This window comes from Columba livia, chromosome 18 (genome assembly GCF_036013475.1).
Source record: "Columba livia isolate bColLiv1 breed racing homer chromosome 18, bColLiv1.pat.W.v2, whole genome shotgun sequence".
In the NCBI taxonomy this organism is placed as follows: Eukaryota; Metazoa; Chordata; class Aves; order Columbiformes; family Columbidae; genus Columba; species Columba livia.
The window spans coordinates 11,434,593-11,452,426 of record NC_088619.1 but is presented as its reverse complement, the minus strand read 5'-3'; the positions used below and the strand labels follow the sequence as shown (position 1 = coordinate 11,452,426).

Sequence of the window (17,834 nt, the reverse complement as noted above, 5' to 3'; positions counted from 1 at the left end):
AGGTCTTAGCATGTAACTTAAACAGATGTGAAATAGCAAAGATCATGGGGCTGCCACAAGGAGAGTGGAGAGACCCTTTAGCCTCCAGTGGGCTAAAATTTGGTTTGTATTGTGTGTTAATAGTGCAAGGGGAAGTGACCGCATGTGCTGCTGTTGGAGAGGAGATTGACTGCCCAAGATCAGGACAGCAGATCATCATGGGGAGCTGAAGGGACTTTTGTGCATAGACAGAGGAACCTCCAGGAATTCTCCAGTTGTTAATGGTGCTGTTGATTCCTCCTCCTTGCAGGCTCTTCCTGGCTCCGGGAGCGAGGCGCTGGATCAACATCGATGGCACAACAATGGGCATCACGGTCAGAGGCCTCAAGCACCCTCACCGCTATGTTTTAGATGCTGCTCAGACCCACATCTACATGCTGATGAAAAAGGTTTGTCATTTTTTTTCCAAGGCCTTAGGGGGATTCCAGTTCTCTGGGCCTTTCCAGGCCTTTGTGTGTTGTCAGCTGTCTCTTTCAAGTGGCTTTTGTTTGAAAATCCCTCATATTTGTTGACTTAAGCAAGCACTGGTTCAAATTTGCTGCTGCTTCTTCCCTCTAAGGCCGCATGTCCCCACGTTGGTGGAGGTCGGGCACCTGCTGCAAGTCCTACCTTCTGATACAGGCTTGGTCACCAGCTTATTCAAAGCTTGAACAAATCTTTTATCATTTATCATTATATTTATTCCGTTAGTACCACTCTATGCCACATCAGGTATCCCTATGGTGGGATGTTTGTATCCAGCTGGATTTCAGCAGGGCATGGGAAAGGGAGTATCAGTTGTGATATAACTGTCTGAGTTTTGAAACAGGCCACGTCTGGTTATGCTCTTGGTACAAGTTTTACTGGATTTTTTCACACATTTTCCTGTGGTTATATTGGCGGACACCCCTTTTTTAGGTCTGACTGATGCAGCAGGCTGTGGGCTGATGTCACCGTACAGTATGTCCTGGCTTTCATGTGATCATGGTGACCACAAATAACCCATAACTCCTTATGAGTGATACAAAATACACTTAGCAGGAAGGAGCATTATGGGCCAGAGCAGCAGCTAATGCACATTGACACTCAAAGGGCTAGAACTATACTGGGTTTTTTTACCAGTTGCCGAAAAGTTTGGCTCCTGAAACATGGGCGCTTCACCCTGCAATAACTGTGAGACACCACTGGCCTGAGCTAAGCCCAGTTCAGACCTTTAGGTCTGTGTCTTACCTGGGAAGCTTTGCTGTGAGATACAAAAGCCTGGAAATTTTACGGCGAGATGAAAGGCTATTGGTTTGCCCAAAAGATGTAAAGTCCCTTGGGCTGCTGGAGGAAATTATCCAGTTCCCAGCCTCCCTGGCTCCTGAGCAGCTGCATTTGGTGGTGATTTTAATAAGGGTGTTTGCAGCCCATAACTACCAGTTTCTCTTTTTTCCTCCTAGTAGGACTCCTATGGCCGCTATTTGAAGTCTCCAATATACAAGGAAATGCTGGCCAAGGCTGTTGTGCCACAAGAGACTGTCAAAAAAAGGCAAGTGAAACTAGATGTAATTGTGGGGTTTGTTTTCCTTGTAGCAAGGGTAGAAAAAGCCTTGAGTTGCAGCAAAATTACTATGATTTAGATGTTCACATAATTAAGTACAATTTTTCCCTGAGAAGATGTCTTGCTTTGACGCTGATATTGCTGTTTATTTGTCAGCCCTTTGGAAGGGGCTTGTGTGAAGTCAGAATCAACTTGATGGCTCAGCTGCCTGGTCTGTTTAGAAAGGCTGTGTTTGCTGAATTAATCACGGCTCCTTCCCTGGAAGGAGAGAGGGGAAACTCCTGCCCATGAAATGCTGGCTGCCAGAGGAGACACGGAACCCCCACAGGGTCCTCTGTGGGTTCTGCTCAGCTAAAGCCACTTGCCCCCTGTGACATGGAGGTGACAGGCATGAGAGCAAACAGCATCTTACCTGCCAGTGACGCTGGCACAAGGTAGACTGCCTTAGGAGGGGCAGGCTTGAAATGGCTTTTTCTAGACCGAGGTGAAGGTTGCGTAGCAAATTTAGGCCATTTGAACTGCAGTTGCTTTTTAAGCTGAGCGGGCGGTGTCAGGGCCAGGCTGGGTGTGTGCTGCTTTCTCTGTTCCTCTTCTACTCGTCAAGCAAGAAAGAGGAATCATGGACTTTCACACCCTTGTTTCATCTAAAGCCCATTTCAAGCCTGTGGAAAGAACCCTCCTGCTGATGTGCTGGGGGTTTGGGTAGTTTTTCCCTGAGCCACACATCACAAGGTCGCTGGCAGATGCTGGTTGTCCCTGGTGTCTGCCGTCATGTTTGCCAGTGTCTGTTGTGGACACAGAACACTCCGTGTCCTGGGTAAGCCAGAGAGCTAATACCTCATCCTGAGTTGGTTTAACACTTCTCTCTGCTGCTGCTGGTAATGGCTTCACTGAAGCAGGTAGCAGCATCTCTCCAGGTCCATCTCTCTATCTGAGCTTGCTCTCTTGGCAAGTTTTCTTACCAGTGGTGAGTTTTTGGCACTCTTCTACTTTTCAGTAATGCCCTGGTCCTTTCTCTCGCTCTCTGCCCAGCTCCAATTTCCCGTTCGGACGCCGTCACCTCCGCTCCAGCCCCAGCCCTGTCATCCTGAGGCAGCAGGAGGAAGAGGCCAAAGCCAAAGAAGCCGCCACGACCGTGGACATCACGCAGGTTATGAGCAAGCTGGATCGCAGGAGCCAGCTCCAGAAGGATCCTCCCAAGTAGGCTCTGAGCCCCGCAGGGAAAAGACAAGCCGAGGCTGGGCTTGAGCTTCGTCTCCCCTTCCTGAAGGTGTCAGTGCTGCTTTAGGTTTCCCAGGCTGGCTCTGCCAGCCGCCTGCTTCCCGCACGTTGCCATGGCTGCTGCAGCAGCAGATGTCACTTGCCAGGCGTGGGAGCTGCCGGAGCCAGGCTGCTGGCTGTGCCGGACTCGGGGCACAGCGCCCCGGCTCCCTCCCCGCACATTTGGGAGGGGAGATGCCTTCTGGCTGCCCTGAGCCCCACCAGGAGACTGGGACAGCCCGGCTGCCTCTCCCCTCCCCCTGCTCCTCCGTGAGCTGGGGCTGCACAGGGCAGGGTAAAGCTCTGCCGTCCCACTCCCTTGGGCTCAAATTGTCCATACTGGGAGCAGAGATGGGTGACCCCACAGGGAGCAGGGTGAGGTGACCCATGTCAGAGTGTCTGTGCTGGTGTCCATCCTCCCGGGGATGTGCACCCTCCCAAGGGTACCCCCGGAGAGGAGCGTGCCCCTCACTTCAAGTATCCTGGACCTCTGAGCCAGTACAACGGAGCTGCAGAAGAGCAGGGTAGACGTCTTTTGAGACCAGTAGGATGGGTGTTTCTGAAGGTTTAGTTGACCCTTTGAATTTTAGTGACGGTCCTGGTTCCCCCGGCACGTTGGAGGTGACTGGGGAGAGCTCTGGGGTGTGCGGGTGCAGAGAGCCGTCCCTCTCAAGAGCCTGCAGGAGGGCTTGAGAGACGCTTGTGTTTCCTTTATCAAATCCTTCCTACCTCTTGTCTTGTCTTTTTTCTGCTCTGTTTTCTGTTATTAAAAAAGCGGGAGGTAGTTCCAGTTGTCACTGGCTTGTAGCCGAGAGACAAGGAAGAGCCAGTGGAGAGCTGTTAAGAGCTGATTTCAACTTTAAGTAGTGGGTTGTTTTTTCTTCATTTGCTCGGTCTCTCTTGCTCTTTAGAACGAGGCAACCTAAAATACTACGTCAGTGCTCAGAGCTCAGGGAGATTCCAGGCTTTGCTGGGAAACCCCAGCGTGTCTGGACCAGGCCAGTGATTACCAGAAGTGGAAAGATTCCTGCAAAGCCCAGTAAAGGGAATTGTGGGGGCAGAAAAGCTTCCTTTTTGTTAAAATTTAGGGGAAGCAAAAGGACTGGTTGGGAAGCACTGAGGTCTAAGAAGCTTCATTTCGTATTGTTCATCTGTTTTTACTGCTGGTGTGATGATTTCACAGGAAATGGGAGATGGAGACTGCTGGGTGGGAGTGGGAGCCCTCAGGTATCGGGGTGCACGTGGACCAGCCCCTTGCCAAGGGGATAATCAGGCAGTAGCTGTGTCCTGAACAGCAATTCTTGCCCTCCTTGTGTGTTATCAGAGAATCTGGGCTACACAGTTGGATCTGGTACCTCTGCAGAGCCAGGGAGATGTTCCTGACCGCCCTTAACCTAATGGTGATAAAACTTAGAGGAACTGAAACCAAGTTGTGCGAGTCTTTTGCTCTGATGTCGAGGTCTGCTTGCTAAGTCTCTGCTCTTATTCCCGGTGGAAGCAATGCCAAACTTTGCAATGCCATAAGGGTGAGCAGGCTCAGACTGTGGTTTTTTAAAATTCTGCTTAAAACCGCAAGGCTTTTTTACATCGGGTACTGAGCACCATCAGCCGACCTGGACATGAGAGCACTGAAAGATACTCAAGAACTTGGCAGGGTTGGCCCAAAGCTACTTGGGTGTGATGAGCTCTACAGCCTCTTCAGAGTCTGTATAACATGGAGCACTGAGCACGCTGGGATTGCCAGTGTGTAGTAGCATGTGGAACATCGAGTCAGGGTATAAATAATAAATAACAAATCTGTGTGTTCCAGTCAATCCCTCTGATTCCACTTCTATTTTGTCTGCAGCTTTGCTTTTTATGTTCTCTCTATCCATTCCTTTCTCTGATTTTTTCATCATCTCAGCTTTGCATCGCTGTCCCTCTGACGTGGGTTAATACTCTGGAGTCACTGTGCTTGTGAAACACCAGTTCAGCACAAGCAGAGCCAGATTTTGCGTGCAAATAGGCTGAAGGAGCTGGCGTGACCCAGTGCTCTGCTCCTCGGTCCCTTGCTGTTCAGCCCCCAAAGAGGAAGGTCGCCTGGTACAAAGTGTGACCGCGGTACAAACTGAACTTCACTTTGTGCCAGCCAAGAAGTTGTTTGTTTCCATTGGAAATCAGAGCAATATGTTGTTTTGTTTCTTCGCCATTGCTCCCATGCATTCATCTGTCTAATAAAAATAAATGTAGAAAATGAAAAAAGCTGAATTAAGCCTTCTCTGTCTTGTCTCAGTGTGTTCATCCTTCACTGTGTCATCTCTCTGCCATGCATGCACTTTCTGTATGTGTCTCTGCTCTCAGCACTTCTCCCTGGACACTTGAGCTACATTTAATTTCTTCTGGGAGTGAGTCTTTGGGAAACGGAAGGGGGACCTCGGCACACAGTGTGTCCTCTGCTGATTAATCTCTACTTGGGCTTGTCCTTAGGGCTGAATTAGCTGAGCTGAAGACTTCACAGCACCAGCCGGGGACACCAGGGGCTTCAGCACAAGACGTGGCTTCTTGTATCATCAGGGTCTGGAGCTCAGTGTTCTGCTTCTTGGCCACCCCAGCAGCCAGCACATCAGTGCTTTGGGTGTGACATGGCTGTGCAGTTTATAGCCAAGATCACATTCTCAGGGTAGCAAACTGGAGCTGATGGTTGTAAGGAATGAGACAAGGGTGTCTCCTGCAGCATCCCAGTCCTGCGGGGCTGAACCTGTCAGAACCACCGAGGCCAGTAGCAATGACCCTGTTGCTTTCCATGGGCAAATCCCTGCTGTGGGAGGGCAGGGAGGCGGTCAGAGCTGCTGGACTCGGGGACACCGGCCTGGGCTTGGCTGGGGAGGCTGTCACCTGCCTCTCGGCTGAGCCCTGTCTGCCAGTGGCACCCGGTCCTTCTCTTCCAGAGCAAAGTTTCTCCTCCTGGTGAAGTCTGTGCAGACCGGCCGCCATCGGCCCTGACGAGCCTCTCTCCTTCTCCTCCTGCAGCTGTCCCACCTCACCTCCCCGGCCCCTCGCCAGGCTGTCTACACCGGCACCTGTGTCCCGCCATCGCCGCCCTCCGTACCCCCGACCCTGCCCTGCGGCACCGCCTGCCCCTCGCCCATCAGCCTGGCCCTGGGCAGCAGCGAGGCGGGCGGCCCCAGCCCCTGCCCCTCGGGTGGCAGGAGGCCCCGCACGGCCGGGCTGTCCCTTGGCCGGCTCCTCAGGAGGGGCTGCTGGACCTCGCCCGTGCTGGCCACGCTCTCGCCCAAGTGCCCGGCCGTGCCCCATGGGAAGGTGCAGCCGCTGGGCGAGCGGGAGCGGCGGCTCCAGCCAGACGCCAAGGCGGTGAGCAGGTACGTGCCACACATACATCCAGACACCTTCCAGGACCATTTTGATTTGTAATTAGCCCGAAGTTGAAATAGTATCAGCTGAGCCTATTAACGTAGGCCTTGTGCCTTATATTCCAGTCAGCTGCCGCCATCTCCCCCACCATGTCTGTCTGTGGTGGGGCTGTGCGTGATGGCGGCTGCCAGCAGTGGCACTGGCTCTGCTCCTCCCTGGTGTTGGGCAAGGAGAGGGAGGTGCTGCACCTCCTTGCCAGCCCTGGGGGACTGTCCTGGGGACGCCAGGCAGCTGTGCTGCCTGTCCCCCTGCAGGCATGTCACCTCCTGCCCTGTGTCCCTGAGCCTCCCCAGGTTGAAGGAAATGGCGGCCCCCTTGCACCAGATCAGTGTGAAGATACATTTGTGATGCAAACCGGCTTCACGGGCTGCATGTATGTTAGCAGAAGTTGTAGTTTATCCAATTCGGTTATTTTGGTGGCTTTGGAGATGAGCTCGAGCTCTTTGCACCGGCAGAGATGGGGAGATGTTCACGTATTCAGGGGCAGGGAGCCTGTATATCCCTCAGAATCCTCCCTGCGAGGCTGATGGTTGCCTTTCCTACAACTGCTTCTAAAACCACCCCTTGTGTTTGTGCTGCCTGCCCCAAATCACGTCCCAGCCTCTAAAAGCGTCTCTTCCCCTCGGCTCCTTGCACTTGTTTTCTGTCTCGGATGCGTTTTCTGATGAGAAATGGGCAAGAGGCCGTGCCGGTGGTTCCTCTGCTGCGCTCACACCTCCTGTTTGTGGTGTAAAGCCCCAGGTTTTACTTTTGATCCCTAAATTTGGAAAACCACTCGTATATTTGTGTTTGTTCTTGAGCATGGGCTCAGGTTTGCTTTAATGATTCGAAAGTCAGAGAAGACCCAGAAGTAACGAGGGGGGAGAAATCTTGAGGGAGAGTTGTGATCATTTGTTATGCTGGAGCAGGATGTATAAGATTGGGGGTTTTTTTTTGCCTGGAGAATGTGTCACTGATGAAACCAAATCCTGGCCGTGTCCCTCACTAAGAGTGACATGTCCTCAACCTCTTTTAATCCACCCGAGCTGCTGACCAAGTGGATGAGTCCATGTTATAAATTCAAAAGCACAAACCTGAGGGCTCCTTTTTAACCTGGCACTGCGCTCCGCCTCCGCCAGAGCCGCCTCACACAGCTGTTTTGCTTCAAAGGGCATTTGCCACCTCTGCGGGCTCATGCCCTGGAGTTTTGGTTTGGGATTTGGGGTTTGAACAGTGGAAAACTCAAAGCCAGACTCGGTGCTGTGTGTGCTCACTGTCTCGGAAAGCGCGTCAGAAAGTGCCCTGTGAGTGATGAGTTTTTATTTCACGACCAGCTTTTTCCAAATAAAAACGGATGCTCCTTCGGAGAGCCGAATCTACCCCATGGGCCCTGAGGAGGGAGAGGACAAGCAGCACCCAGGTCGTGAGGACTCTGTGAAGGTGATCTGCCCTTGGGAGAGCCCCGCGGAACGGGGAAGAGCTGGGTAACAAGCAGCCCAGACACGGACCCTTTTTCCAGGCCTGACACTGCACGGTGTGGTTCATGGGCCATGCTGTCGCAGAAGTGCGTTAGAGCCGTCCTTCAGCATCAAGGAGGCTCAGACTGACACAGCTACGAATAACAGACCCTGGTGTACCCATCTGTTTGTAATTCAAAAATCCCAAGTATTTCTGGATTGGTTTTCCTTCCTATCTTTGGTATATTCAGATCTATTCATGACAAACTTCTTGATAAATGAACCTCATTTCTTGCCTTATAGCAGATGGAGAATTTATGTGTGTATATATATCCTGGGAAATGGTGTCTTATCTGAATTACTTGCTTGGCCATGAGGTGTCAGCACACTGTACACAGCACAGCTGGAGCCAAGCTTGCAGGCATTTCTCCGAGTAGGACTCAGACTTCAATGCCAAGATTGGGGCACATTTGTGTCCCCAGCTTGGGTCCACCTCTTATTATTAATGACAATTATTTAATTTTAAAGCAAGCTCATTAAAAGACAGCTGATTGCAAGGGAAAATAAAGCAAACCCCTCATGGGAAGCTGTATGGCACAGCATCATTCCTCCATCCAAACCAGAAAAGATCCCAAAGAGCCAGCAGTGCTGCAGGAGGGCAAGGGCTCCAGAGCACTGCTCCAGTAGCTCCAGTTTCCCTTTTGTGGCCTCTCAGTGCCACGATGGGTTCTGAGACCATGGCTTGAACTGCACCCTGGCAACACCTGGGAAGATCTAAAATCCATGTTAGTGTTTTGAGCCTCTGCAAACTTAGACTGATGCATTGCCACAGTCTTGGTGCTGTTATCAAGAGTGTTAGAACGTCGCTTTCAGTACCTTGTGTCAGTGTTTGGTGATGGTTTGTTCGTTCAAGCGTGGAGGGGTTTCCTAGGTGTGTGTGATGTGGGTCGTTGTTCCGTAGTTTGGCCATGTGGCCTGTGACTGTCGGTGTTTTGTATTTCTAATTGTAAACGGAGCTTTGTCTGTGTGGCTGCCGTGGTTCCTCGCACTGGCTGCTACTGTGAGATTTTACGTCTCTCCTCACACATGCTCAGCGGTCCCTATTTCCCTCGGGGTCTGGGACAACACTTGTAATCACAGGGCAGTTTGGGAAAATCAAGGGGCTGTTTCTGTTTCCAAAGGCTCTTTCCCAAGGGAGCAGAACGATGCAAAGCAAATGTTGAGCAGTGGGTTGCTGCCCCACACTGCCCGTGATGCTTCTCTTGTACAAATGAGCATTTGCTCTTTCTGGTGTTGCTTTGTTGGGATGATCTGGTTCTGCTTTGGCACTCACCAGCAGTGGCCACCTATTACTTCTGAGAGACAAATACGGTGTCTTTTGTGATGTTTTTTTTTTGTTAATATTGTTACTCAGCCACTCCTGATGAGACACTGGTAGTGTATAATCCAGGAAACACGAGAGGAAGACATTGTGGTGTATAAGAATTAATGATATTATATTCAATATAATGTACATATTATAAGCGCTATTCTACAATTAATATTTCTCTCTCTGGTTTGAGGTTCCTCTTGTCACCTCTTTGCCTTCTACTCCAGAGGCCAGCGGCGGCTGCGGATCAGCCGTGTGTCTGGGGCTGGGACGTGGGTCGTGCTCCGTGCACTCAGTAAACGCTGTAACGTGGAACCTGGTTGTCTGTGGTTTTCTCCTTGGCGCTGCCGATGTGCACAGAGCTGGGGGACTGCTCAGCACCCACTGCCCAAGCTGCCTTCCTCACCTTCCTCACCTTCCTCACCTTCCTCACCTTCCTCACCTTCCTCATCGCCTCGGCTTGCTGAGGAAGATGTGCATCTTATCCCAGTTTCACAAGCTGATGAATGCATGCATTCTCCGTGATGAACTTGGGCACCACTCTTATTTATTATGTGCCTAGCAAGAGTAACGTAACTGGTGCTATATAATACCCAGCTCCCATAAGAACCTCTTTTTAGCGGTGTGCAGTTTGCTGGCCACAAGGAACACACCAAGAAACTCTTATCAAAGAGGTGGGTCTCAGTGTGCTGGCCTTGGTGAGGGGTGGCACTTCACTGCAAAGAGGCGCAGAGGGAAATATTTGTAGAAATATGCCTGGGTTTGTTTCCAGTGGCCTGGAGCAATCAGCGTTTCATCTCCAGACACAGTGTTGTGGCTGCTGAGTACAGACCTGGCGGTGGCTGTGTGGGGCACACACAGGTGATGGAAAGCTCAGGCTCTGGTGACCTGTTCTGCTCCTTGGGGGTGGACTGTGAAGCTCTCTCCATCTTTGTCAAGGAATTCAGTGGTTCTTTGGCCTCATGCTCATCCTCTAAACCACAGGAAGGACTTTGGGATCCAAAACTGGCTGCTCACTCAGGGCTTGGATGCCCTGGTGCAACTGCATCCAAACAGACACATACATACGTGTCCCAGAGGTCAGCACTGGGCATCCCCAGATTTATCCCTTCAGGGCACTGCATTTTTTCCCTCAGTATCTTTCAACTTGAGGACTCTGACAATTTTTTCCCCTGGTGGGACAGGACCCCATGCCTTTCTTTCCTTCCTTCCTTCCTTCCTTCCTTCCTTCCTTCCTTCCTTCCTTCGCCCCTGGACCCCCCATGCTCCTGCTGACTGCGGGTTGCAGACTGCTGCTCCGGAGGCCCCGGATCCCTCCTGCCACCACGCTGCGCTCACACGGTGACATCTGACGGTCTGGCCCCAGCCGGAGGCCTGACGTGCTGGAGTCGGGAGCGCTTTCAGCTCTCGAGTTCAAATCCCCTCGCTGTGCAGGAGCCCATTTAATGCTGCCTGGAGTCACCTGGAAGAATTAGCTCACTGCAGCAACTTAGACATCCAAGGTATTCCGATAATGTGAGGGATGTGTAAGGTTAATGACTGGAAAAAGTGATCGCTCCCTGTGGGCAGTTTCTCAGAAAAATCCCTGCTGCTTGGCTGACAGAAGAAAGGAGACTCAAGCAGTAGTGAGGAAGCCCCGTGCCCTCGCCAGAGCTCCACGGTCCTGCCTCCTGCGGCTGTGGGGGCTGGCACGGACCCACGGGGCGGCCATGGCCCTGCTTTGGCTCATCTCTGCTCCAGGTCTGAGCTGACAAGCTGCAGCGGGGGCTGCAGTGGTCAGACTTTGAATATTGTTTGAACAAACTTGGAAGGAAGATGCTTAATTAGCTGTGTGCTTCTACAACGTGCTCAGCTCCATCCGTGGAGGTCCCACGTCAGGGTGGGCTCCTCCGCCACCCTTTGCTCAGGCTCACGCTGACCCATGGCTGCTGGGATTTGTTTGCTTGTTCGCTCTGCAGCCCTGGGCCAGCCTGAAAAGCAAGAGCAGCTTCTGGGGTTCCCCCAAGCCTGTGTGAGGGCTCTTCCCAGGCTGCCTCAGCCAGCAACCTCAAGGGGACACTGTTGGGACAGGATGGGAGCGAGTCCCATACTGGTGAACCTCAGCGCCTTGCTGGGGCGATGGGCAGGAGGGGGATCCCGCGGTGTGGGGCTGCCGGCTTTGGGGTGACCCTGCTGTGTGGTCGTGCCGTGGGGCTGGGTACGCGCTGCGCTGGACCTGCTCGCCAGGGTGGATGGAGAAGTGTATGTGGGGACATACCCAGCTCAGTGAACCTGATTAAAATCAGAGATCTGTTTTCCACGCTAGCGGCATCTCTCAAATCTCTCTTAAAGTCTGACATTTCACTCTCTCCTCTCCAGCTGGGACATACAGCCCAAGTGCCAAAAACACTGAGGGCTTGTTTTTTTCTTGTTTTTTTTTCTTTTTTTCCCTCTGAAGTCTTGGCCTGAGCATTGCTTGAGTCTCGTTAATTTAAAAATGGAACAAAGAATGCTCAGCATCCAGCAGGATCAGGCCTGAGGAGCAGGAAGGACCAGCTGGCTCAGGAGAGGGCTTGTTCCCATGAGATCCCCCGTGTGGTTTTGGCAGGCGGCGGGGTTGGGATAGCTCTGCGAGCAAACTCTTCCTGCCTGACATGCCAGCCGTGGCGGAACAGCTGACTCAGAGCATGACAGCTCTTCACAGCATCCCCTTGTGAAAGGAGCCGTCAGGAGCGTCCCTGACACCGCCGCCTTTACATTTTGCGAGGGTGGCTTGAAAAGCGAGATGTAAACCGAGCCCACGTCATGATGCTCTGGGAAACGGTGCTCTGTGGGTGGAATTCACCTCTGTGCAGGGCTGCATCGCGTTACGGCCTCCTCAGGTCCCAGAATAGAATGTCAGTTGAACTGAAGTGGTTCACGGTACGTTCACCCCAAAATCTGAATATCTGAATTATGACAATGATATTACGAAAGAGTCACCATGACTTGGCTTTTTGGGGTGGAGGAGCCTCAGGGATGCAGGAAGAAGCCCAGTCACCGGGGTAGATTTCCCCTTGCCGCCAGGGATATGTTTTATGCATTTTGCAATACGCCTGGCCCAGAAGCAGAGGTGAGCACCTCACAGGATCCCTTTTAGGGCAGAGGTTCCCAGATCTGTTCTGCACCACACTAAAGAGGGAAAGATAAGCTCTCACAAGTCAGTTTACTTTTTAAAATTCATGTTGCCATAGCAGCTTAGCACACTGTCTCAAGTCGTCCTTCTTGCAAAACTTTGATCACCATGAAAACAGAATTATGTTGTTCTCTAACATGTTCTACATATAAATATACCGAAGTTCCCATAGTTCATGCTTCAACATTTCTGCAAAGACCTCTCTTATTTCTCGCTCACAAAAAAATTCTCTGGCCAAAGGGTGATATTGTAAATCACCGAGCTGCGTTGGGCTCAGCCTCGGTGTGAATCCAGCCCGTGAGCAGCTCTGTGGTCCTGCAGCTTGTGTTCCCAGCCCAGGTTCTGGTTCCAGTGGCTTCTAACACACTTGGGAACACCTCAGTACTGGACACTAGCCACTAGCTCCCAAAATTGCAGGAAACCCTCCTCCCTTGGCTCTGCTCTCAGGCCACCAGCCTTGTCTCTTCCCTGGAGTATTAAAAGAGCAGAAATTCCTCTGAAATATCTCACCATGTGTTGTTATCCAGCAGAAGTGCTGTGCTGCGTTGTCCCCACTCACCTCTAGTCCCATTGTGCTGGGTTCTGTCTGTCCCCGGGGAAGGAGTCGGTCACCCCGCTTAGAGTGGGAAGAATCAGCTTTGGAAATGGCTCATTCCCTCCACTGGCTGTAGGGAGACTCACTCAAGACTGGACACAACTTCTGTATGGGTGGGATTACCTGACACCAGTGGCTTTAACAACAGCGAGTGCATCCCATACGTAGCACGTCGGCAGCTGCTGCAGCCGCAGGCACAGAGGTCTGGCTCTTTGCAACTCTGCTGTAAGACCTGCGTTTCTTCTCCTTCTTACCGAAGATGGGGCCTCCTTCTTGCTCCTAAACTTTCCCTCTGTGCATTGTGCTAGAAGCAATGGAAAGAACTTTATTAAGCACCAACACTTTAAATCCTGCTTAGAGCAATCCTTTTGTTTCCATCAGGTGTCCCATTTTTCCAGCTGCATTCATGCTAGCAGTATTGGGAAAAAAATAGGCTAGTCATAGACAAATTTGCAATAACAACCTACGCAGTCATTTGGTTAAACAGCACATTACCCCAAGCTACCCTTTTGCTGTTGTTATTCACAGGAATCCATCTCCTCACCCCAGAGAAGACCCCAGACCAGCACTGGGAAAGGTCAGTGAGATTTTTATTAATGTTCACAGCCAGACTTCCTCCAGTCAGCTTTTCTTTTCCCCCAATCAACTGAAGGGGGGGAAAATTAAAAAAAAAAAAAAAGAAGAAGAGGAAAAAATTGGGGTAAAAGTTGAAGAACACTTTAATTTATAAGAAAAAGAACTAAATAATTGATGTAGTCATGGTGCCAAAGGTAATTTCTGCTGCTCCCTCTATCTCACAAAGACATTTAGCATTGATTGAGATCAAAGTATCAAAAACCCCTGCTGCTGAGCTGAAAGGCAAAACTTTCGGCTGTCTTTCTCCGCTCTAATAATATCGTCTTTATGTAGTTAATAAACTGCACACTTCAGTCAAACTATATCATTACAGAAGACTTAGGGAGCTAATAATTTAAAAGCAAAGAATTGCCTCTGTTCTTCGCTTTGAACTAAACAACATTCTGTTGAATGAGGGGGACATCAAAGCTTTGTTACTATTACCAATGTGGCTGGAGCACAGGGCCGCACAGAGTGTGTGCTTCAGTCATCAAGAGAGAGAAAAAAAAAAAGATTAAAGATATTGGCTTATCAACCCACAGGCAGAATCAGGTGTTTTCTGCTGTGCAAGCATCAGGTGGTTTGCTTATCAATGAGTTTTCTTGTTAAATAGGTGTACATGACTTAGGTTGATCCCTCCAATTCTGTGGCCCTTTTATTTCCTGAGCAATGTTTGAAGAAGTTGGGCCGAGGGGCTGTTTGTTTGCGGGAAGACGGCTAATTGGGCCTTTTGTCAAGGGCCAGCTCCTGTTCTCGCTCTGCTGATGCTCTCCCATTGTGCTATGGGTCTCCTCCCTGCTCCCCACCTTCCTCCTGCCCATGTGCTGTGGGGAAGCCTCATCCTCTGCTGGATGTGCCTTCATCCCCCTCCTCATCCCCCCCGCTCTGGTTCCTCCGTGCTCACGATGGAGCAGGATCTGCGCTCCCAGCTCAGGAGAAGCCAGAGAAGACTTTCTAGCATGGCTGGGAGTGAAGGAGGCACCACGCTGCTCCACTTCTCGCTGTGAAGGGAAGGAAGAAGGAACCTGCTGTCGTGCTGCTGCCTTCTCCACCCATACCACAGCTCGGAACAGGTTCTTTCCCTTCTCACCAACCAACAAAAGGTTTGCGGAGTCTTGAGTCCAAAGGTCCTAAACTTGTTGAAGGGTGTGTGGATCACTCATTCTCATGCCAGCAATGCTTCCTTGACAGATGTTGTTTCTGCAACTGTGGCACTAAGGGAAAGAAAGGTTTTCTTTCATAAATCCCACTGAAACACAAAGTTTTTCCTGGGACATTGGGTGGGATTAGGGTCAGCAAAAGCAGTCCAGGGAGACTTCAGGAGCTCTCCTCCATCCCTTCCCTGCCATGGCAACATCTGCCCATGTCGTGTGCCTGGCTCTGACTCCAGGTTGGACCTTCCCCGCTCTTTGGCTGGAGCTGTTTCAATATGAGGCTGTGGGGTGAGCCCCAAGGTCTCACCAGGAGAAACAAGGTGAATTACAAGATCAGCGCTTGAGCAGACGAGGCATCTGAACCCTCCTGCTCCCATCTCCTGGGCTGGATGGACCCCTGGGTGTTCCACGCAGGTCTGGGAGCTGGCAGTTTGGTGTGGGCTCTATTATGGGACACTTGCACTTCTTAAATGCTGCTTTTCATTTGCATCAAAAACTCTCCTTGGTTCTTGGCGGTCTGGATCTCATCCCCTATTAAAGACTGGAATTTTAAAAAGCAGAAAATAATGGCTTATTTCAAAGTAACAATTCGACTGCTTTTTGAAATGCTGTCCTTATTCAAAACCACTTAAATTTATACATATTTCTAAGTCTTTATTATCCTCAGAGGCTGAACCAATTTGGATCTTGATTTCTGCAAGTGTTCTCCTTGATTTCTGTGTCAGAAAGTTGAGATGTAATGTGAAGAGATTGGACGTTAACCATAGGTATCAAATGGTTTCCTGGGAATTATTGCTTAAGTTATTCTTTAAAATACTTTGCAAAGCCTATTACTACAGGAAGAAAATCCATAGCAAAAAGACTTTCAGAAGACTTTCTGTTTTTCCTCCCGTCGAGCTGCAGGCTGGAGCATGTGCCTGGGCATGTGTGGACATGCGTCCATGTGTGTGCTATTGTGGTCTTCGTTCTTTTTTCAGTGGAAGTGGCTTTACCATGTACCAAGAGTGACATTCCAGCCATGCTGAAGTGGTTTTCCTTTCCTTTCATTTCAGTAAGACTAAAATTTTCATTTCTGAAATGGAAGAGGAACTTCTGGGAGGTGCACAGGCAGCTGACACACATTTTATTACCAGAATAATGTCAACTGCCCTGTAAACAGAGAGCAACTTGTCCATCACTCCTACAGACTCATGGATGACCTGCAGATCCCATATGCAGGTGGTGCGTGTTGTTTGAGGACACTAACAACCCAATGAGGAGGTGGAAAAGGGTCTTCTGCCTGGTCTGGCTCAGAGAGCATGGGATTTACATGCAGACACAGTGCCAAAGTTTTAATAAGTGTTTTCTGAAACGTTGTCCTCATCTGCCAGGGAGGTTTTGGGTTTGTCTGAGCTCATCAGATTGTCGCCGTCCTGGGAGGGCGAAGGTTGTCACAGTGAAGTCAACCTGCTGGCTTGTCTCTCAGAGGCATCCACCAAGCCAAAGGATGCCCTGATGTGTTCTGCTTGCCTTGTTTTCACTTTCACTGACGGGATCTGTTGGACACGATGCCCAAGATTTGCACCCCAAAATCAGAATGCAGTGGGGAGTGTTTAATGCAACCTTTGGAGCAAAGTACCTAATGAAAATTCTAGATCACAGTATCTGCCTCTGCATCTGTCTGTCTGTCTCTCTACCTGCCTGAGAGAGGCAGACTCATTCGTGGAATGACTGTTTCTGCAGCATTTAGAGATGCTCCCCTGTTCCAAACAGTGCTGCGAGCCAGCGCGATGCTGAGGGGCTCGCTGGCTGGACAGAGACGCAGAGCTGAAGGCTCTGGAGCCAACCTTTGCAAGATCTGGTAACACAGAGATAATAAAGTGACTCTGATGGGAGTGCAAGGCAGAGTGAAGCTGTCTTTAGCCTTTACCAAAACCACTGTCAGTGCCTTTGCCTTTTCACAGCACAGCTCTTCGCAAAGCTAATTGGGTTAGTGCCTTGCAGGGGGTTTTCAGTGTCTGCAGGAGATGGGCTGCTGCAAACACCTTCCCCTTCAAGGCACACAGCATCGCCTTTTTCACACCACAGCTCTCTCCCTGGCTTCTGTTCTCCAAAAGCAAAAGTCCCAGGCTGTTCTTCAGTATCAGCCATTACAGTGTTTCAGTTCTTTCCTCCCAGCCATTTTCAAATGTTCAACTTAAAAGGAAAATGTTTCATTTTAGGCCAAATTCCCCCCTCCTCTCCCTTTCCCCTCTCTTCTCCTTCGTCCCCCCTTTCTCTGGAAGAAGAACAAAGTCATTCAAATCAGGAAGCTGAGGAACTCCGCGTATACTTTCCACTGGGACCTCGATCCCTACTGGTTTGGCTTGATTTGATTGAAGTGTAATTTAATCCTTCATCATTTGTCATAATGTCATTTATATATAAAAACAACACTGCATCCAAACTTCAGATCAGCACTGAGGAGCTCTCCAGGAGGCAGGAAAACAGAGCGGTGGAGCCGGCTTTGCTGCTTGAGAGAAGCGAAACTGCCTTCCAACTCACTGGGAAGGCACCGGGATGAAGCGTGTCATCGTTAAGTCAGGTTGCTTTATGTTAGTGAAGATGGGTCTGGATCCACAGTGAAACGAAGGGGTGGTTGGGAGCAGATCTATGCAAAATAATGCAGGTTGTGTAGGTGAAATACCTGGGAGGAGGTGAACGACATGGATTTCAGTGTGGGCTGGAAACTGGAGTGTATTTGCAGGCGCACCGATGAGCGTAGCAGTGATGATGCCACTGCTCTCTGGTAGCAGCTGGAGCAAGGTAGGGCTGGGTCTGCATGCCTCAAACCACGGCTTTATTCACAGTAGAGGAAGGGAAGGAAAGGGAAGGGCCTTTCATGGGAGGAAATGTCTTCCTAACTCCGCTCTGCTTGGCCATCATGTGCAGGTTTCCTCCATCCCTTCTCTTTCAAAGTGACCTCTGTGTTGTTGGTGCTCACCTTCATGTGTTGGGGTTGGGGCTGCAGTACTTTTTTGACATCATAGGAAGATAAATCTTCATCCTTAGCCTCAAGTGTCTCATGTTTAGTTTCATACAGTGAAAATACTGAATATCTGAACTTGGGCATCTCTCTGCTCCTTCATTCAAGCAGTGTAACATGACAGGGGACATGGAGGGGAGGTCACAGCTTGGAAGGGCTGGTGGCTCTTGGTGGTCATGGGCTCGGCTGCACTCAGTTGAGGAGAGTGCACGTGGCCCAATCCCTGCCTGGAATCCCCTGTGACACCTCGGCTCCAGCTCTCAGAGTCCCCATGT

The 17,834-nt window shown here is 50.5% G+C and overlaps 1 protein-coding gene across 7 annotated transcripts in view; it reads left to right on the top strand.

Annotated features, from left to right (window-relative positions):
• RGS9 (regulator of G protein signaling 9) overlaps positions 1–9,352 on the top strand; it is a 29,872-nt gene extending 20,520 nt beyond the window's left edge. For 3 of the 7 annotated variants that reach the window (XM_065034989.1, XM_065034992.1, XM_065034993.1), the window contains 5 exons: positions 290–428; positions 1,464–1,549; positions 2,594–2,711; positions 5,831–6,180; positions 7,546–9,352. In XM_065034989.1, coding sequence (XP_064891061.1) covers positions 290–428; positions 1,464–1,549; positions 2,594–2,711; positions 5,831–6,180; positions 7,546–7,699 — 847 coding nt within the window. In that variant the 3' untranslated portion in view covers positions 7,700–9,352. Of the gene's footprint in view, positions 1–289; positions 429–1,460; positions 1,550–2,593; positions 5,069–5,287; positions 6,181–7,545 lie in introns of those variants that run through there. The other 4 variants (XM_065034990.1, XM_065034991.1, XR_010467074.1 and 1 more) reach the window with 4 other exon arrangements.
• The last annotated feature ends 8,482 nt before the right edge of the window (positions 9,353–17,834 follow it).